Source organism: Ranitomeya variabilis, chromosome 8 (assembly GCF_051348905.1).
Source record: "Ranitomeya variabilis isolate aRanVar5 chromosome 8, aRanVar5.hap1, whole genome shotgun sequence".
NCBI lineage: Eukaryota > Metazoa > Chordata > Amphibia > Anura > Dendrobatidae > Ranitomeya > Ranitomeya variabilis.
The window spans coordinates 185,410,770-185,433,186 of NC_135239.1; the positions used below are offsets into that span (position 1 = coordinate 185,410,770).

Consider the following 22,417-nt stretch of genomic DNA (forward strand, 5'->3'; position numbering starts at 1 on the left):
GGTTTGTAAATCCCTCATGCGTCCCCCCAGGGTGTGCCCTCGGCCCCTGTCGGCCTTCCTATGTGTGTCCTCATGTCACACAGCTCCCGTATAGTAGGATGGCATTAAGATCTTTTATGCGATCGGACTTTTTGCTGCCGGAGGTCAGACAACCCCTTTAATAATTCAAGAGCTTTATTCTGAAGTGAGAACGTTCTGTTAAATTCCACGATCCTTTTTAATTTCACATCCATTTGTCCCAAATTCTCATTTTGCCCCCAGTTCCATAAACTTTAATATTAAAGCTGTTTGTGTAAGTGACGTCTGTTACTACTAATGATTTGTGTTGTAGATGAGGAGGATGAAGAAGAACCGGAAGTACCAGCAGGTCCTCGTCCACGCCGGATGTCTGAGCTAAACATGAAGGAAAAGATAACCCCGATCCCGGAGGGCAGCGCCTTCTTTATTTTCAGCAACACCAACCCGTAACTATGGATATTCTGTATACATGTTGTGTGCCGTATCAATAATGGTGGTAATATTGTATATGAGGGGCAGAGTCATGGGGGGCAGAAAAGATCCTTCCCCAAACTGTCCCCACAAAGCTACAATTGTACAAAATATCTTGGGATAATGATGCATTCACCAATCCCAGACTCGTCCATCATACGCCAGATATAGAAGTGTTTCCTCCAGAGTCTAGTGGTGGCGGCTTTACACCACTCCATCCGACACTCGGCATTGTGCTTGGTGATGTACGGCTGCATGCAGCTGCTCGGCCATGAAACTCCCGGCGGGGGCGCAGTGTTTGTGCTGATGTTATACCAGAGGAGGTTTGGTCCCTGCAGTTATGGGTCAGTAGAGCGTTGGTGACTTTTCTGTCCTCTGCTCCTCAGCACTCAGCCCCCTGCTCTGTAATGTTACGGGGTCTCCGCTTCGTGGCTGAGTTGCTGCTTATCATTTTATTTCTCAATAATATCACTCACAGGTGATGGGGGAAGATTTAGGAGGGAAGAAATGTTATGAGCGGACTTGTTACCCCAGTGGCCCCTATTACAGGACCATGGTGCTATCAGTGATCGCTGCACCAATGGCCGTTCTATCACACGTTAGCATAGGCATTTGGCAGTGAGGGGCCGGATGTTATACATGAGCGGCAATAGGGCTGGATGTTATACACCAGGGTCGAGGGGCCGGATGTTATACACTGAGAGCGAGGGGCCGGATGTTATACACCAGAGTCGAGGGGCCGGATGTTATACACTGAGAGCGAGGGGCCGGATGTTATACACCAGAGTCGAGGGGCCGGATGTTATACACTGAGAGCGAGGGGCCGGATGTTATACACCAGAGTCGAGGGGCCGGATGTTATACTCCAGGAGCGAAAGGCCAGATGTTATACACTGAGGGGTTGGATATTATACATCAGGGGGCGAGGGGCTGGATGTTATTCATGAAGGGCAATAGGGCTGGATGTTATGCACCAGGGGTGAGGGGCCATATGTTATACACCAGGGGCTGTATGCTATATACCGGGGTTGAGGTGCCGGATGTTATACATCGGGAGCGAGGGGCCAGGGGGTGAGGGGCTGGATGTTATACACCAGGGGCGAAAGGCCAGATGTTATACACTGAGGGGTTGGATATTATACATCAGGGGGCGAGGGGCTGGATGTTATTCATGAAGGGCAATAGGGCTGGATGTTATGCACCAGGGGTGAGGGGCCATATGTTATACACCAGGGGCTGTATGCTATATACCGGGGTTGAGGTGCCGGATGTTATACATCGGGAGCGAGGGGCCAGGGGGTGAGGGGCTGGATGTTATACACCAGGGGCTGGATGTTATACCCCGGGGGGGGGGGGGGGGGGGGGGGGGGGGGGCAGGGCAATGAGACTGGATAGAACTCGGTATTTAAGACGTGTGTCCCAATACTTTGGTCCTTACAGTGTTGAATATGTGACTTCTTTAATTTACAGGCCGCTCTTCTTCTCATATGATCCTATGACAACACTTCCTGTAATTGGTTTGCGTGGTCACTTTTGCCTTGCCCTATAATTATTACAGCAGTAAGCATATCCATAATGGCCTGAATAATGACAATTTCCTTAGGAACATTAATGTACATGGTGATTGATTTCCAGCTAATGTCCACAAGGTAAAAAAATCATTGGAATTAGCGGGCAGAGATTAAAATGTTTACTTACGAAACAAAAAAACCTTCCAGATAGGATGGTAAAGTATTGGGGTTGGTAGAAGTTTCACAGACACGTACAGGTTGGTTTCCGCTGTGATCCAGTGATCCGTGTGTTTCCTGTGCAGGATTCGGGTCGGCTGCCACAAACTTATTAACCATCACATCTTCACCAACCTGATCCTGGTGTTCATCATGCTGAGCAGCGCCTCCCTGGCAGCCGAGGATCCCATCCGCAGCACCTCCTTCCGGAACATCGTAAGTACCATCCGATCCATCAGCCGGTTTATCCGAAATGCTCTGCAGATTTAAAAAGTTATAAACTCCTGCAAAAGAGTTGGTGTTAAACTTCCCATCCACCTTTATTAAAGGTTGACCTAATCCTAGGGAACGTAAAGGAGTATTCCCATCTCCAAGATCCTAAGTAGTAGGTGTAGTAATAATAGTATTAGCAAATACCTCCAATTGGAAATGTAGCATAGTTCTTCTGATTCGCTATGTTGCTTACCCCATGTGTAGGGCATTGCAGTAGCTTAGGTATCTATGGTTACAACCACTAGCAGCTAACTATCACTGTATGAGTGGTTGTAACCATGGATATCAAAGCTACTGCAATGCCCTGCACATGAGGTAAGTGACATAGCTAATCAGAAGAACTATGCTACATTTCTAATTGGAGGTATTTGCTATTATTATCACAGATAATGATATTGGAAATTGCAATATCCTTTTAAGCATGTGTTCACAATGAGTTCTTTGAAGATATTTTTAGGGAGGATTTTCTTCAAAATCCTTCTCAAAAATCCCTTCAAAACTCGTCTAATTCATTTCTTTTGTAAAATGTGCTTTGCTGTTCATGAAGGTGTTTTTACTTTTTTTCCCCATTAAGTTCAAGTGCCCACGATGAGTTTTTGACGCTGCGTATTATCACTGTTCATCTCCTACAACGGTCACACGACCATAGAGCCTCTCTCCCTAGAGAATCGGATCAGTTATGTAAAGGACACTGATTAGAGGGTCAGCATAGTGCGATCCGACTCTTGGATGAGAGAAGTGGAGCCAACTATCAAAAGATGGAGAACAACATTTCTCCATCTTCTTCATTGTGTGAGTCCTTGGAAATCGGGCTGCAGTCGGATGTCATCTGAGTGCAGTCCGACGGTCATCACGCACCCAAATGAATGGGTGAGTGGCATCTGATTTGTGCTCATGCCGAAACATTGATCAGCACCGCCTCTTTCAATAACATTGGTCCGAGTGCTATCCGATAAAACATTGGCTAGCAGTCATTCATTTCTATGTGATTTTCTAAAAACAGCTGGAGCCAATCTACAAATCGCTGGTCCTGCATTGATCATTCTATGTCTATCATTCATGTGACCACTGCAGCCAATCACTAGATTTAGAGATGACATTTGCATACGTGTCACATGATCTCTCCTGCCAGTGATTGGCTGCAGCTATCACAGGATGTGACCAACGGTAAGTAATGGTTATTTGTTCTATAACATTCTGTGCCCCCTATTCATCATTTTTTGCACCTCTATTTTTTGGGAGGGATTTTAGGCATTTTTATTTTTGTTGCAAATTCATTACATCTTCTGCTCCATTTTTATTTATTTTTATGTATTTTTTTTAGCCCTTTTATTTTTGTTTTAGCTCAACAATGTGGATATGGTTTTCATTTTCCAAAGGTTTTCAGCTAATTAATTATTTGGGACTATTTGAAATATCTTAAAACTTTTGCAATAACACTGCAAGTGCCCAGGTGGGGTACAAAGTATGTATAATTTTTTTTTTATATATATTTTTATTTTTACCCCGTTGAAGACTAAAAAAACAGAAAAAAATGCATTTTTCCTGCCAAGAAATGTAGAAATGGTGCAGAAATTTCTGCACCAAACACTTAATACCCTAATATCTGACTTTCGAAAAGATTTGTGTGACATTTTATTGTAGGAAAAGTCCAAAAATATGTCAGAATGTAAAATTACAGTCAAATGTGGTGAGACAGCGACACCCAGAGGCTATGGGAGGAATGACACTAAATTCATATCGCATAGTATTTTTTTTTTTTTTACAAAGTGAATAAACAAAAGAAAAAAAGCTAAATCACATTAATATTCGGTGTGACCTCCCTTTGCCTTCAAAGCAGCATCAATTCCTCTAGGTACTATTGCACAAAGTCAGGGATTTTGTAGGATTTTAGTCTGGTGTATGAGTAACCAATTATACTAACAGGTGATAGTTGATCATCACTTTTATATAGTGTAATGTGGCCGTCGGACGCCTAGCGGTTGGGAGTAAAGCTTCAGTACATATAGGGCTAAAAGGGGTTAATCGGCCATGACAGATAGATTGTGAGCAGGTGATGAGTCGGGCGTGACGGCTGCTCATCATATCTCCACCCCTGGGGGTGGTTCACTTGGTAAATTGAGAGCTGTTTGTATGGAGTGTGTGTGGAGGTCTGCAGACCTCCTGGATTGAATACCTTGGATTGACTGGACTCTAATCAAGGCAGGCTAACCAGCACTATTGTATGGACTTTTTGCTTTATGTTGCACTTTGTGCCGGACAAAGGCTTTATTTGAGTTTCCTGTAATGTGGATTATGAAGACTACAATAAACCAGCCTGACTTTAAATAGAGATGGTTCCTGTAATACCTCAAATCACTTCCAAGGGAGTAGCATTCTTACGGTAGGTTGACATTCTGTGATTAACCGAAACAGAAACCGATGTGTAGGAGGCTTGATGCTTGGTGAGGAAAAGCCAAACTCTGCTACAAAGGTGAGGTTGTGGAAGACAGTTCATATCTTAGATCATACTCCCTGGGAAAGACTGAGCGCAGCAACAAGACCTGTGGTTAGTTCTCCAAGGTGTTTGGAACCAACCTCACTTTAGAGCTACTTCGAAAACTGGGCATTAATGAACCTAGAAGAATTGATGCCATTTGGAAGGGAAACGGGAGCAACACCAAATATTGATGTGATTTAGATTTCTCTGTTGCTCATTCACTTTCCATGTTAAAGGGGTTGTCCAGTCCAAATCGGTAAGTCTGCAGTCTCTCTGTGTGACTGCAGACTTATGAATCCCCCCAAATCACGCACTGTGTGCTGCAGGGATGCGCCGGTTTCTGAGCATGTATGTGTTATACGTACTCCTGGCCAGAACCAGTCTAGGTGTGTATGGAGCGAGGCCACGGCCTCTAGTTGGCCACACCCATTGGACTTGCATTGAGAGAGGCCACGCCCCGACTGTCAGGTCACTAGTCAGAGCGCGGCCTCTCTCCATAGAAGTGTAGACAGGCTCTTGCCTTGAGTATGAATAATGCATACGTATCTGACAGTCTGACAGTCCCAGCTCAAACCGGCAGTCACACAGACTTATTGATTTGGACCAGACAACCCCTTTAAAGGGAATCTGTCACCATAATTTTGCTATGTGGTCTGACAGCGGCCTAATGTATGGACAGAGACACTGATTCCGGTGATGTATCACTTGCAGTTGTGATAGAATCATAGTGTTCTCTCAATGCTGAGCTCTGTATAACCCCGCCCACACCACTGATTGACTGCTTTCTGTGTGCACTGTTTATTGAGAGAAAGCAGCCAATCACTGGTGGGGGCGTGGTTGGACCAGGAGGCACGAGACACCTAGTCCTGTAGTGATAATCTCCTGCTGATAAAACACTGATTCTATTGATGGCAGTAGCTACAGCTACATCCCTGGTGGTAAGGATGGATGTTCTTTCTACACCATTCTCCAGTTCTTAGTCCATGACCTTTCCTGACTGTTTATAGGCTGATCAGTGAAATAAAGGCAGAGCCCCGTCCTCCGCCACTTTGCCGCCCTCTCACTGTGCTCTTGTACCTTGCAGATTCTTGGTTACTTTGACTATGCTTTCACAGGAATCTTTACCGTTGAAATCTTCCTAAAGGTAAATGACTGCTGAAGTTTTCCTGCTGGATGTGATTGTGAGATAACCTGTGCTTCTTCTGTGCCCCCAGGTTCTAGGATATGCAGATTATGTCTTCACTAGTATGTTTACATTTGAAATCGTATTGAAGGTAACCTGGTTTGTGTGAAGCCTGTATAGAAATCAGTAGTATGGGGCGATTCTCGGCCAGTCACCTCTACGGCAGATAAGGCCTCATTGGGACGTCACTGATTATTCTGCAAAAAATAAAAACAGACTGAGTTTTACATCCAGAATTCCAGTCTGCTGCTCAAAAGGCACACTGTCAGGATTCCAATTTGTTGCCCAACATGCACACTGTCAGGATTCCAATCTGTTGCCCAATATGCACACTGTCAGGATTACAGTATGTTGCCCAACATGCAATATGGCAGGATTCCAGTCTGCTGCCCAACATGCAATATGGCAGGATTCCAGTCTGCTGCCCAACATGCAATATGGCAGGATTCCAGTCTGCTGCCCAACATGCAATATGGCAGGATTCCAGTCTGCTGCCCAACATGCAATATGTCAGGATTCCAGTATGTTGCCCAACATGCACGCTGTCAGGATTCCAGTCTGCTGCCCAACATGCACAATGTCAGGATTCCAGTCTGCTGCCCAACATGCAATATGGCAGGATTCCAGTCTGCTGCCCAACATGCAATATGGCAGGATTCCAGTCTGCTGCCCAACATGCAATATGGCAGGATTCCAGTCTGCTGCCCAACATGCAATATGGCAGGATTCCAGTATGTTGCCCAACATGCACGCTGTCAGGATTCCATTCTGCTGCCCAACATGCACAATGTCAGGATTCCAGTCTGCTGCCCAACATGCAATATGGCAGGATTCCAGTCTGCTGCCCAACATGCAATATGGCAGGATTCCAGTCTGCTGCCCAACATGCAATATGTCAGGATTCCAGTATGTTGCCCAACATGCACGCTGTCAGGATTCCAGTCTGCTGCCCAACACGCACAATGTCAGGATTCCAGTCTGCTGCCCAACATGCAATATGTCAGGATTCCAGTCTGTTACCCAACATGCACAATGTCAGGATTCTAGTCTGCTGCCCAGTATGCACACTGTCAAGATTCCAGTCTGTTGCCCAGCATGCACACTGTCAGGACACCAATCTATTGCCCAATATGCAATATGTCAGGATTCCAATCTGTTGCCCAACATGCACACTGTCAGGATTTCAGTCTGCTGCCCAACATACACACTGTCAGGATTCCAGTCTGTCGCACAACACGCACACTGTCAGGATTCCAGTCTGTCGCACAACACGCACACTGTCGGGATTCCAGTCTGTTGTCCAACATGCACACTGTCAGGATTCCAATCTGTTGCCCAACATGCACACTGTCAGGATTTCAGTCTGCTGCCCAACATGCACGCTGTCAGGGTTCCAGTCTGTAGCCCAACATGCACACTGTCAGGATTTCAGTCTGTTGCCCAACATACACACTGTCAGGATTCTAGTCTGTCGCACAACACGCACACTGTCAGGATTCCAATCTGTTGCCCAACATGCACACTGTCAGGATTCCAATCTGTTGCCCAACATACACACTGTCAGGATTCCAGTCTGTCGCACAACACGCACGCTGTCAGGATTCCAATCTGTTGCCCAACATGCACACTGTCAGGATTCCAGTCTGTTGTAACAAAGTAGAATCCTGACAGTGTGAATGAATTTTGCGAACTTGTCAAGATTTGCTTTTCTGCAATACGATGGAGGCACTGCAGAAATTTTATTTTAATTAATAAAACCCCTTTAACATGCTATCATTTTTTTTCCGCCAATCTTTATATAATCGTACTCATAAGTAGGTACAGTAGTTCCCCTCTAATCTTCCATAGGGTTGTATTATAGGTCTCTTCATTCTGGAGGTTATATGTATCATGTCTGACCCCTTTGTGCTGCGTCGCTCCCAATGTAGAACACATGGTTGTCAGAGGGTCTTCGCAAGTAAAAAGTAGCAGCAAACATTTTCCACTTTAAAGGGACGCGCTTGCTCCTCTGTACTTATATATGTATGGCTTTATTCTAGTGGCGTGATATTGACATCCTTTAGCAGAAGAGCCCTTTAATGAAATATTGACCTGGAATAACTTACTACTGCTGATTTCTATACGGGCTTCTGTGTGGGTTTTGTCTGAATGGAGTGCGTTCCGTCTGCACATATAACCCGAGAGGCGCTCGTTCTCTGAACATGATGTGATGTTTTGGAGTGATGCACTAATGGCTGCGCCTGACGACAGCTCAGCGTTCCCACCGAATCTGCAGCATGGAGAAAATAAAGGCTTAATGAATATACAGATTATGCAAATCTATACAGATGTATCTGGTATCTATTAGATCCTTGTATTTTCCCGTCATTTACTTGTCTGTTCTTCATACTTTGCCTTGAGACCAAGTCATCATCATGTTAAGGCTTCCCCGCGGGTGAAACCTGTCGATTTTTGGTCATCTAATGTGCATGGGGCCCGTCCAGATCTCCCCTGACAGATGATGTTGACGAAGAGGTTGGAATTCACCCACCTGAATCTTTAGATCTGCAAAAGCCTCTGCTAGATTATTTGGCAGTGACTTTCTCTGAACCCCCAACTACAGAGGCGAAAGGTCTTCTTGTATAGGACGATCTGATCTTGGGGGTCTTTATTGGAGTATATGTATCATGTCCTGGGATTTTGAGACTGTCCGTCCGAATTGGGGGCATTTTGGGACCATAAAGGAGTGTGGCGCACCACACTAGTGAGAGCTGCCTTAAAACACTGACCTAGATGAGACCCGATTGTTATAACAATTCTGGTGAGCCACAATGCTGGTCTTAAGCCCCATCTCACCCCATACACCCGAGATAGCAGTTGGCCACAAAAAGGTTTTGGATAATCATTGAGCCGGCAGCTTACTCGCCCAACTCTCCTTCCTGTGCTCCCTATGAGATAGCCACTGCCTGACCCTGTAGTCCAAAATTATACATGTCGAATCCTTGACTCCTCGGAAAATCATCTCTTCAAGGCCCCCATACATGTCAGACTGTTGGCTGAATCCATCGATGCCGGCGGGTTAGTCCAATGTTAGTCTAATGTGTATGGTGGGCTCAAGGCTCGAGAAAGGCCAAGACTGTACCAGGCGCGGCGGTGGCATGCTTGTCACAGGCGGCGTGTAAACTCCGCCCACTGCAACAGAAGATAAGCCAATCGTGAGTGACTTTAGTGTAAATGTATCTTTGACAAATAATTACATACCGTAGCCATGTCTAGTTGTCTGTAGACTTGAGATATTAAAGGGCTTTTACCAGGGCTACAAATTTAAAGGCCTGTTCTTCAGATAGGCCATCAGTATCAGAATGGATGAGATCTAGTTCCCGTCACTAACGTTGCATCTCGCAGATCTGAAATTAATGGTCTATCCTAGCGGCTCGGTGGGAACGCGTAGCATGCATGGAGCAGCGGGTGGCAATACCGACATGATCTGTGCACACGTGTTACATGATTTCCTTCCAGCTTGATCGCATGAGCCTCACTGCTGAGTGACAAAGCAACGCTCTTTACACGTGCTTGAGTGCATTACGTTTTTGCTGATGGTTTTCTGGAAATATAACTGAAATATATCAATCCTCATTGCAACCAATCAGGTAGCTCCTTTTATTCTACAGTCTTCCTTGGGGAAATGCAAACTTCTATCTGATTGGTTGTTATAGGCACCTGTATCCATAAGACCTAATATGTCATTCATAAGAGAATATAACAAGTTACTGTAAATTGTTACCTTTTACCTTTCAGTGTGATTTTGGGCATATTCAGTATTTTTCTACAATGTTTTTGGAATAAACAATTAATAAAGAATAATTAATCCATTCACTAAATTGCATAAGGGCTATGGTCACCTTTGACGTGGAGAAAATAATTTTTACATATGTTAGTGATTACCTATAATTAAGGTCTTCAACCTTCACTCCATTATTCCTTTTCAGACCCCTTGATATGCAGTTTGCAACCTGATCCAAGTTTCAGATTTTTCTCTTGTGCGAGTGTCGCTTCCTGTAATATAGGCTGGATGTAAGCTCTGTGTGTATCCAGGCTGCTGCTGTCTTTACTTTATGGGCCTAGCTATAATACTGTTCTTTCCTTTCCTAGAACTTTTTTTCCTGGTCTATAGCCTGTTTTCTCTGCCTTCCATAAAACTTTAGATACTTTTTTCCCTTTCCATTAAAGATTTTTCTTCAACCCTTATATATATCTCCGATGCAGCCTGATCCAGGTTTCAGATTTTTCTCTTGTGCGAGTGTCCCTTCCTGCCCTTCCTGTAATATAGACTGGATGTGAGCTCTGTGTATCCAGGCTGCTGTCTTTACTTTGTGAGCCTAGCTATACACTATGTTCCAAATTATTATGCAAATTACATTTTTATCAGATTTTCCTAAATGGTCGGTGCAAATGACAATCAGTCTAATAAAAGTCATCACCCGTTAGATTATACATCGAATTTTATTGAAGAAACCTCCCAATGATAACAGTATAATCTCCAAAATGACTAAAAACTCACAACGCACTGTTCCAAATTATTAGGCACAGTAGAATTTCTAAACATTTGATATGTTTTAAAGAACAGAAAATGCTCATTTGTGGAATTTGCAGCATTAGGCGGTCACATTAACTGAACAAAAAAGCTATTTAACTCCAAAACATCCCAACAGGCCAAGTTACATGTTAACATAGGAGCCTTCTTTGATGTCACCTTCACAATTCTTGCATCCATTGAACTTGTGAGTTTTTGGAGCGTTTCTGCTTGTATTTCTTTGCATGAAGTTGGAATCGCCTCCCAGAGCTGCTCTTCTGATGTGATGCCTCCCACCCTCATAGATCTTTTGCTTGATGATACTCCAAAGGTTCTCTATAGGGTTGAGGTCAGGGGAAGATGGTGGCCACACAATGAGTTTATCTCCTTTTATGCCCATAGCAGCCAATGACTCAGAGGTATTCTTTGCAGCATGAGATGGGGCATTGTCATGCATGAAGATGATTTTTCTCCTGAAGGCACGTTTCTGCTTTTTAGACCATAGAAGAAAGTTGTCAGTCAGAAACTCTATATACTTTGCAGAGGTCATTTTCACACCTTCAGGAACCTTAAAGGGCCCTACCAGCTGTTTCTCCATGATTCTGGCCCAAAACATGACTCCTCCACCTCCTCGCTGACGTTGCAGCCTTGTTGGGACATGGTGGCCATCCACCAACCATCCACTATTCCATCCATCTGGACCATCCAGGGTTGCTCAACACTTATCAGTAAACAAGACTGTTTGGAAATTAGTCTTCATGTATGTCTGGGCCCAATACAACCATTTCTGCTTGTGAACACTGTTTAAGGGTGGCCGAATAGTAGGTTTATGCACCACAGCAAGCCTTTGAAGGAGCCTACACCTTGAGGTTTGAGGGACTCCAGAGGCACCAGCAGCTTCAAATATCTGATTGCTGCTTTGTAATGGCTTTTTAGCAGCTGCACTCTTAATCCGATGAACTTGCCTGGCAGAAATCTTCCTCATTATGCCTTTATCAGCACAAACACATTTGTGCTCAGATACAGCCACAAATCTCTTAACAGTACGATGATCACGCTTATGTTTATGGAAAATTTCTAATGTTTTCATCGCTTCACCAAGGCATTGCACTATTTGATGCTTTTCAGCTGCAGAGAGATCCTTTTTCTTTCCCATGTTACTTGAAAACTGTGACCTGCTTAATAATGTGGAACAAAACCAATTATCACATGTGTTTAAGATTGATTTCAGTGATCCATTGAGCCCTGTGACACAATACCATCCACGAGTTTATTTGAAAAACAAAACAATTAAATCTTTATGACACTTAAATCTAATTTGCATAATAATTTGGAACACAGTGTAATACTATTCTTTCCTTCTCTATTGCTTTTTTTCCTGGCCTATAGCCTGTTTTCTCTCCCCTCCATAAAACTTTAGATACTTTCTTCCCTCTCTTTAAAGATTTTTGTTCAACCCTTTCCCTGCTGCTATCTCCGACACAAAGAGAAAGGAGGAACAAAGCAGAGAGATCTGTCAGAACTGAGCGGGAGCTCTGATGGATTTGTAACTTTTTTTTCAGATCACTCAGATAAAAGTCTCACGGATACTCTGCTGCAGATAAATGGTAGAAAATCGTTAACGGAGACTATATAGAAATTTGCGTAACTTTGCAATTCTGTGCAAAAGTGTTCATGTCTTATAAAGTATAACTTCATATTGACATGTCAGATGTTTTGTTCGATGAGGGTCTGTGTGTTGAGACCCCCACGATCCCAGAAATGATAGGGCAGAAACTGTCAGCTAAGTATAGTGTCCGCTTCTCTTTGGGGCCACAAACAGAACAATATATGGGCTTCTATACTTTTTTGATACTAATCTCTGGGCACCAATGAACACAGTTGAAGAGGCTCAACTCCCAGATGGTATTTTATATAGAGATTTGGACTGCCGTGATCCTTCTTTTTGATGCACTGATCCTCCTTTGTGATGCCGTGATCCTCCTTTTTGATGCACTGATCCTCCTTTTTGATGCACTGATCCTCCTTTTTGATGCACTGATCCTCCTTTTTGATGCCGTGATCCTCCTTTTTGATGCCGTGATCCTCCTTTTTGATGCCGTGATCCTACTTTTTGATGCATTGATCCTCTTTTTTGATGCCGTGATCCTCCTTTTTGATGCACTGATCCTCCTTTTTGATGCACTGATCCTCTTTTTTGATGCAGTGATCCTCCTTTTTGATGCAGTGATCCTCCTTTTTGATGCAGTGATCCTCCTTTTTGATGCAGTGATCCTCCTTTTTGATGCACTGATCCTCTTTTTTGATGCCGTGATCCTCCTTTTTGATGCACTGATCCTCCTTTCTGATGCCGTGATCCTCCTTTTTGATGCCGTGATCCTCCTTTTTGATGCCGTGATCCTCCTTTTTGATGCCGTGATCCTCCTTTTTGATGGACTGATCCTCCTTTTTGATGGACTGATCCTCCTTTTTGATGGACTGATCCTCCTTTTTGATGGACTGATCCTCCTTTTTGATGGACTGATCCTCCTTTTTGATGGACTGATCCTCCTTTTTGATGGACTGATCCTCCTTTTTGATGGACTGATCCTCCTTTTTGATGGACTGATCCTCCTTTTTGATGCACTGATCCTCCTTTTTGATGCACTGATCCTCTTTTTTGATACACTGATCCTTTTTGATGCCGTGATCCTCCTTTTTGATGCCGTGATCCTCCTTTTTGATGCATTTATCCTCCTTTTTGATGCACTTATCCTCCTTTTTGATCCACTGATCCTCCTTTTTGATCCACTGATCCTCCTTTTTGATGCACTGATCCTCCTTTTTGATGCACTGATCCTCTTTTTTGATACACTGATCCTCTTTTATGATACACTGATCCTTTTTGATGCCGTGATCCTCCTTTTTGATGCCGTGATCCTCCTTTTTGATGCCGTGATCCTCTTTTTTGATGGACTGATCCTCCTTTTTGATGGACTGATCCTCCTTTTTGATGGACTGATCCTCCTTTTTGATGCACTGATCCTCCTTTTTGATGCACTGATCCTCTTTTTTGATACACTGATCCTTTTTGATGCCGTGATCCTCCTTTTTGATGCCGTGATCCTCCTTTTTGATGCATTTATCCTCCTTTTTGATGGACTGATCCTCCTTTTTGATGGACTGATCCTCCTTTTTGATGCACTGATCCTCCTTTTTGATGCACTGATCCTCTTTTTTGATACACTGATCCTTTTTGATGCCGTGATCCTCCTTTTTGATGCCGTGATCCTCCTTTTTGATGCCGTGATCCTCCTTTTTGATGGACTGATCCTCATTTTTGATGGACTGATCCTCCTTTTTGATGGACTGATCCTCCTTTTTGATGCACTGATCCTCTTTTTTGATACACTGATCCTTTTTGATGCCGTGATCCTCCTTTTTGATGCCGTGATCCTCCTTTTTGATGCATTTATCCTCCTTTTTGATGCATTTATCCTCCTTTTTGATGCATTTATCCTCCTTTTTGATGCACTTATCCTCCTTTTTGATCCACTGATCCTCCTTTTTGATCCACTGATCCTCCTTTTTGATGGACTGATCCTCCTTTTTGATGCACTGATCCTCCTTTTTGATGGACTGATCCTCCTTTTTGATGCACTGATCCTCCTTTTTGATGCACTGATCCTCTTTTTTGATACACTGATCCTTTTTGATGCCGTGATCCTCCTTTTTGATGCCGTGATCCTCCTTTTTGATGCCGTGATCCTCCTTTTTGATGCATTTATCCTCCTTTTTGATGCATTTATCCTCCTTTTTGATGCACTTATCCTCCTTTTTGATCCACTGATCCTCCTTTTTGATCCACTGATCCTCCTTTTTGATGCCGTGATCCTCCTTTTTAATGCACTTATCCTCCTTTTTGATCCACTGATCCTCCTTTTTGATCCACTGATCCTCCTTTTTGATGCCGCGATCCTCCTTTTTGATGCCGCGATCCTCCTTTTTGATGCCGTGATCCTCCTTTTTGATGCAGTGATCCTCCTTTTTGATGCAGCGATCATCCTTTTTGATGCACTGATCCTTCTTAGTTTCTGTATGGAGGAAGGACTCCCTACACAGTCTTCCATGTATTTCCCCATGAATGCACTCCATGAAAACAAATAAATTATGTAAACGTTTTTCATTAAAAAATAATAATATATAATATATATCTCTGTATAATTATGGCTTGCTTCCGCCTGTGTGGTACCAGTACATTGCAACCATTCAATTTTTTTGCAGGTGTAAACCAATCTGTGTTGCTGTATGTTCAATTTGACATTTCTCACCGTGGACAGTTGGAGTGCTACATTTTCCACCTTGTGGACAACTTCAATTCAACACGTGCTTTTTTTGTCAATTTTTCCGCTGCCCGGTGATGGAGTCTGACGTCACTATATGTATACTGTATGTATATGGTGCTTCCCGTTACCATCAGACTAATTTTCTTTTTACCGTTGTAGATGATGACTTTCGGAGCATTTCTCCACAAAGGCTCTTTCTGCAGAAATTACTTTAATTTACTGGATTTATTGGTCGTTGGAGTTTCCTTGGTTTCCTTTGGTATTCAGTAAGTATATCAACTTAAAGGGATTGTCCACTACTTGGACAACTTTTTCTTAAATGCAACAGTGCCGCATGTAAAACATCACCATAAACCCATTTACTGAACTGGCGCCATTCCACCTATATTGCCACTGCCTGTGTGACATTATGTAACTTTGCAGCCTACGAGCGGCTGCCGTCAGCGCTGTCATTGGTGGAACAACATGATACGATATTTTTATTTTACATGGAGCATTCTTGCTTTCAGGAAGAGGTTGACAACCCCTTTAAGTATGGGTGTTTTTCACTGCTTTGTGCAGTCCCATTTTTGTTTCACGGATATAAGTTGACCACAGGATCCAAGTGATTAATTGCAAAAACGATCGGTGATTAAGTGTTCAGTTTCTCTGCAGTGCCCCCAGTGGAGAAATGGGGCATTACACATTTCTTATTGTTATGAATGAACAGTTCATGTAATGCATGGGCAGGCTAGGTCCTCCAAACCTTGAGGAGCTCATTAAAAGCCCTCTATTGGTTAATAGATGCAATCCCTTATATTAATTAGGAATGCCCCAATAGGGAATTTGATAATGGCTTTTCCAAATCAGGCAATCCCTTATATAGGATTATTACACATGAATATTATTGTGAGTAACTTGACAGTTTTCACTTTTCTGCTTAAATATACATAGCTAAGACATAGCAGCAGGGCCATAAGATGCACAATCAGACTGACTTCAAGAATCATGGAAAGCTCAGGGATGACCCCGACGCAGTCTTAATAATCCTGTCCCTCTAGTGCGAATACCATACAAAACTATAGACAAACACCGCTGCGGTAACAAAGTGTAATGTGTATGATATCCGAACAATCATGGCATTTCTTACTAAGTGATTGCTGACTGCTTTTATCTTTACAGGTCAAGTGCTATATCTGTGGTCAAGATCCTGAGAGTTCTGAGAGTGCTGCGACCCCTGAGAGCCATTAACAGGGCAAAAGGGCTGAAGGTGTTTATTGCCTGGGAATTTGATTCTGTGACGATAGATAACATAATTAACAAATCTAGCGTGTGGAACCAATAATGAGATTTTTAACCACTTTGAGTCCACTATACATTTCCACATATACCATAATAACAGGATCTGGATATGTTAGCTTTAAAGGACATGGGTGCTTTTTTTTTTTTTTCAGTTCCTTGTTGTTGTTTTTTTGCCTAAAAAGCATTTTTTTGCAGTAGGGTTTCATTAATAATTTTGAACAGTTTGGCTTCCACAGCCTCTATGTATCACAGTACATAGCAGATTACAGTTTGAGTAACTAGCAGATCGGTCATGTACCGGCTGGGTTTTTAACTCTTTCTTCCTTTAAACTTTCCTTCAGACTGATTTATAACCACATGAAAGGTGAGAAGTAAGAAGGATAAGGGTTACAAACTCTGCCATCAGAATAGCTCACAGTTTTACTACTTTTGTAGTCTGTTAATGTACTGTGTTACATAGTGGCTGTAGAAGGGAAACTGATCAAAATTCTTTTTAAATCCCTACTAATGAATTGTTACACTTTAGTAACTTCCAGAAGGGGTTTATTATCATTTTATTTTCATACCTTTTTTCTTTGTCTTCAGCACGTTGTCCAATGTGTGTTTGTCGCCATCCGAACTATTGGTAACATCATGATCGTGACGACGTTGCTGCAATTTATGTTCGCATGTATCGGTGTTCAGTTGTTTAAGGTAAGTGAGAAAAATCGCAAAGTGAAGAGACAGTGACTTGAGGCGGGTAGTCAAGAGGTCCTGGGTCAGATACCAAGAAGGCTCGTCATATATAAAGGGATAAGGCAAAATACATAGTCAGGTCACAGTCGGAGTTCTAAGGTCAGAGTGCGTCAAGACAAAAGGGGTAACACAATCGGGTAGTCAATAGGCAAATCCAGGGTCCTGCAACAGAAGATCAGAATGTTTGAATTCAGAGCTGAAAGCACAGAGGACAAGCCACACAGAGCTGAAAGCTATGACTGGCAGCTATCTGGAACAGGTGTTCCCTGTTTCAGGTGATTACCCAGCTACTTAACTAAGCTGTCTAGCTCAGTTAAGTAGCTGGGTAATCACCTGAAACAGGGAACACCTGATTGAAGCTCAGCACTTCCCAGTCTCAGATTGGACTGACTGTTCTGTCACTCAAAATACTGACAGCTCAGCAAGTCCCTGCACTAGATTGGACGACTGACCTGTCAGTCACTTTGTCGAAGACACACTGAGCCTTGGAATCCGTGACAAACAGGTAGTGGTCCAGGCACAGGAGCCAGAAAAATGGCACATTATTGGGGGTCTTATTACAGATTTCACAATGTGGCCCAAAAATGTCAAATTATGGCTATGCTTGTATCGTTTAGAGCTTTAGTATCACTGCTTTTATGTCTTCTAAAATCAGGGCAAGTTTTACCGATGTTCAGATGAAGCAAAACAGACCCCAGTGGAGTGCAAGTAAGTTTTTAGTCTTTTTAATTTTTTCAGAATCTGATATCTAACCGATTCTCAGCTTTCTTGCATCACCTATCCTGCTTGAAATTCTGCGCTGTTTTATTCCCCTCTGCATTTTACCATTAGTCTTTTTACGAAGCTTTATGTCTATAGAACAACCTAAGGCAGAAATTGGAGAGGTCGGACCCTGATGTTGGGGAAAGGCCGGGCTCCCGATCTCTGCTCTAGTTTATCCCAAAGGTGTTGGATGGGGCGCCCCCAACCATTTCTCTATGTCCCAATACTTTTGTCCATATAGTGTATGTCTAGTTTTGACATATAAATCTCCCCTAGAAGCTGCTTGTTTTGTGCACCAGGTTTCTTGGTTATATTTAAAGGAGTCATCCAAGAATTTAGCTGCAGACAAGGCACAACATTTTAAAGGGATTGTATCATTGTCAGTTTTCAGCGGTGCGCTGCTCTTCTGCCTCTCGACTTCCTGCTTGTCAGGGCCACCTGAAGATCGATGGTGTAGACTAGAGGCATGGCTGTCATGCTCTGATCTGTGCAATTTCCCATGCTGCAGACTGATACAGCTTTGACTCTGCAGCAAAGGAGAAGCGCAGGATCGAGCAATGCAGCCAGCCTTAGAACCGCCCATGCGGGGCCTAAAACATAGCTTCCAAGCATTTACTCATTACCTAGGAAACTGGCCACCCCTGGGACTGCATAGATGGCTGGTTACCTAGGTAATGAGCAGTACACAATAAAATGGAAAATTCCCTCGTTCCTGAGAACAGAGAGGATTTTTAATAAGAGGTAAAATGCAAAATTGCTTGTTTTTACTTATTTAATAAGATGAAACAACCCCTTTAAAACTTCTTATGATTGGTCACCGGTTCTCCAATAATCTCCATCGTTCTGCTTGTATCTCCCCAGAGCAATAATATACCATTCATCTATATGACCAGTAATGGCAGCATGTACAGCACAAGACCACTGCAGCCAGTGATTGGCTGCAGCGCATCAAATGTGCAAGAACAGTATAGTCTACTGATTATTGAAAACTGAAACTATCCTTGGTCATAGAAATGTAATTCACGCCTTCTCTTCTTTCACAGGGGAAAGTACATTGTGTACAAGGATGGGGATGTCAACAGCCCCGCTATCCGGGAGAGGCACTGGCACAACAGCGACTTCAATTTTGATAACGTTCTGTCTGCCATGATGGCGCTCTTCACAGTTTCCACCTTTGAGGGATGGCCCGCGTATGTAAACTAACTCATCTTTAAAGATGAACTTTACTTTTGGCATAAGTTTAATATGAATTATATCTTTAAAGGGGTTGTCTTATTATAGTGCACCGCCTCCCAGCTTCCTGCTTGGCGAGGGGCACTGCGCACCTGATGATTGACGTTTTGGATCAGCGGCATGGTTAAGCTGTAGATCCAAACCGTGTGCTCTCCCATGATGTAAGCAGACACCTCTTTACCTCTGCTGCACCGATGTCCACTTTTACTTTTTTTTATCCACTCTGGCTCCACTTTTACTTTGCACTGGATTTGATAAATCTCCTCTAGACGCTGCTTATTGATTTATGCACCAGGTTTCTTGGCGATATTTCAAGGCGTCATCCAGGAATTTGAGGCACAACTGCTTTAAGGGATTGTATCATTTTCAGTTTTCAGCAACGCACCACTGTTCTGCATCCCGGCTTCTGCTTGTCAGAATGTTCGCTGTGAGCATCTGCTATAGTTTTACTTTGCACTGGATTTGATAAATCTCCTCTATAAGCTGCTTGTTGATTTATGCACCAGGTTTCTTAGAGATATTTAAAGATTTATTACATTTGAAGCACAACTCCTGTAAGGGATTGTATCATTTTCAGTTTTCAGCAGCGCACCACCCTTCTGCATCCCGGCTTCTGCTTGTCAGGGGCTGAAGATTGATCGTTTAGACCAGAGACATGGTGGTGCCGCTGCTCTGAATCGAGCGCCTTGCCATGCTGCAGGCATTATTTAGCATTTTTACCCTTTTTATGATGTTTAGACAACCCCTTTATATCAGCATATGTTAGGTTTGGCCATACACATTAGAGGAATGTCTGCTGCACCCATTTATTTCATGGGACTGGCTGACTAGTGTGTATGGGGTCCTACTGACTCTCCCATAGCAGCAGATATCTTTGGGGGGGAGAAGGATCGTCCATCGATCTGCGTTTAGGTGTTTGTCTCTGTCTTCCCCAGACTCTTGTACAAGGCCATTGATTCCAACGGAGAAAACGTTGGTCCCATCTACAACAACCGAGTGGAAATCTCCATCTTCTTCATCATCTATATCATCATCATCGCTTTCTTCATGATGAACATATTCGTGGGTTTCGTCATCGTCACATTTCAAGAACAGGGAGAGAAGGAATACAAGAACTGCGAGCTGGACAAGAACCAGGTATAATATTCTGAAAACTTCATAAACATGAATAAACAAGTTATTTTCCTCCAGAGGAAGAAAACTACAAATGGAATACTTCCCACAGCTGAGATTTTGCTACAGTTGTATCCAGTCTAGTTATCCGGTCTGAGCAAAACCTCCTGGTCTTAATGTTGCGACATTATACCTACACTGATGTATTGGGGCAGGACAGGACTGATTTTTATTGGTGGTGTATTTGGCTCACAGAGGATTGCTGTGATAGCACATGGCCAGCTGTGACATAATTTATACCTATAAAGGTTCTCAGTCACTGATCGCAAATAAACATCTTGAAAATGGCAAGGATAGGAAACAAAAAGTATATAAGACAATTGCAAACATTTTTAAATCCATTAGCAGCCTAAGGCAATATAGGCATTAAATAATTTTTCTAAATAAATAAAAAAAAACACTTAAAAGATGACCTGTCTGTAATATCTTCTAAAACTCCCTGAGCTCCCCTGATTCTGACTCTCTTTTCCATTTTGCGCTAGGTCACTCTATTGCAGAGATATTCACATTTGTTACTTTTGAGTGCAGTATGTGAAATCTCTACTTGTAGTCCAGCTGTAAGTTTCTTCAGAGTCATCTCTGGAGTTGATTGCTTTTAGCCCTCCTTCTTAAATGCTGTCAATCACAGCTTTGCTGCCAGATCAGCTACCAAACTGTGATTGGTAGCTTCTGAGAGGGAGGGGTGAAAGCACACGCCCCTAAAGAAGACACTGAAGAAACGCCCAGTTGGTCTAAAAGTAGAGATTTCACATATTATAGTCCAAAAGCAACAAATGTGAATATCTCTGCAATAGAGTGGCGTAGCGCAAAACGGAAAAGAACGGCAGAATCGGAAACTCATGGATTTTTACAAGGTATTTAAGTCAAATCTTTTGGAGCAAGGTTTTCTTTAAGAGGTGTATGCTTTCTTTACAACTTGTGTAACGCAATGTCACTGATCTCAAAATACAGCGACAGTGTGTGGAGTACGCGCTGAAAGCCCGTCCTCTCAGAAGATACATCCCCAAGAACCCCTATCAGTACAAGTTCTGGTACGTCGTCAACTCCACTGGATTCGAGTACATCATGTTTGTCCTCATCATGCTGAATACACTGTGCTTGGCTATGCAGGTAGGTGACAGGGGAAAGGAACTTTTCTGATTTCTGTTCTTCTACCATATTACCGAAGACGGTCATTAAAGGGGTTGTTCAGCTAAACATCCACTAAATAGGCAATAACTTGCCGTTGGGACCCGCACCGATCGGCAGATCAGAGAACTTTTATTCTTGTTCCAAAATGGAGCGACAGATCAGACGCTCATTCATTCTATACAAGAGCAGCCCCAAAGGGAATGAATGGAGCATGGGCGCGGCGGTTTTATTCTAGAAAGGTAAAAATACTGCATTCTACCGTCCTGTTCGTGTCCCAGTGGTCAGACCCCCACCAATTACCAAGTTATCGCTTGTCTTACAGATAGATAATAATTAGTAATGAGCGAGCGTGGTCGGATAAAGTGTTATCTGAGCATGCTCGGGTGTCAACCAAGTGTCTTTGGCGTGCTCGAATAATATGTACGAGTCCCCGCCGCTGTTCGACAGCTTCAACACATGAAAACATCGCCTAACAAACAGGCAATCCCTACATGTGTTGCTGCTTTTGAACAGCCTCGAGATATGCAGCCGCGGGGAGTAGAACATAGTATTAGAACACTAGCACCCGAGCATGCTCAGATAACACCTTATCCCAGCACATTCGCTCCTCACTAGTGATAATTTGTTTTCACCGGACAACCCCTCGAAGATCTATTAGCACTATAATAGGAACATGCTGCGTATGAGCAGTTTGTGCTGTGGATTACGCAGAGGCAATCCTCTCGGTAACACAACATGATTCTTTTTTCCAGCATTATGGACAATCTAAAATCTTTAACGATGTCATGGACGTGATGAACATGGTCTTCACCGCCGTCTTCACTGTAGAAATGGTTTTGAAGCTTATAGCTTTCAAACCCAAGGTAAGTGATGAGCGCAGAACTGATCTATGGCTGATAGTGGGTGAAGGGTTAATCTGGAGGAGGCCAACATTAGCCAGATTACACGAGTTAGTGATATAGTTATATTATAATGGGGGGTTTCCTGGATTGATGAAAGTGTCCAAATGGATGGATTAAATAGGAAAAAGTTTACTCATCCCGTCAGTCCCCTGCAGCTCCGTGGTCCCCACCG

General features: G+C 43.1%; 1 protein-coding gene across 22 annotated transcripts in view; it reads left to right on the forward strand.

The window, feature by feature from the left end:
- Nucleotides 1-22,417, forward strand: part of CACNA1D (calcium voltage-gated channel subunit alpha1 D) — a 293,921-nt gene that overhangs the window by 197,165 nt on the left and 74,339 nt on the right. For 10 of the 22 annotated variants that reach the window (XM_077278290.1, XM_077278291.1, XM_077278292.1 and 7 more), the window contains exons 19-30: nt 332-464; nt 2,303-2,432; nt 6,053-6,112; nt 6,183-6,242; nt 15,188-15,294; nt 16,190-16,277; nt 16,895-17,002; nt 17,700-17,752; nt 18,850-18,996; nt 19,975-20,176; nt 21,164-21,322; nt 22,096-22,206. In XM_077278290.1, coding sequence (XP_077134405.1) covers nt 332-464; nt 2,303-2,432; nt 6,053-6,112; nt 6,183-6,242; nt 15,188-15,294; nt 16,190-16,277; nt 16,895-17,002; nt 17,700-17,752; nt 18,850-18,996; nt 19,975-20,176; nt 21,164-21,322; nt 22,096-22,206 — 1,358 coding nt within the window. The remainder of the gene's footprint in view (nt 1-331; nt 465-2,302; nt 2,433-6,052; nt 6,113-6,182; nt 6,243-15,187; nt 15,295-16,189; nt 16,278-16,894; nt 17,003-17,699; nt 17,753-18,849; nt 18,997-19,974; nt 20,177-21,163; nt 21,323-22,095; nt 22,207-22,417) is intronic. The other 12 variants (XM_077278296.1, XM_077278307.1, XM_077278311.1 and 9 more) reach the window with 2 other exon arrangements.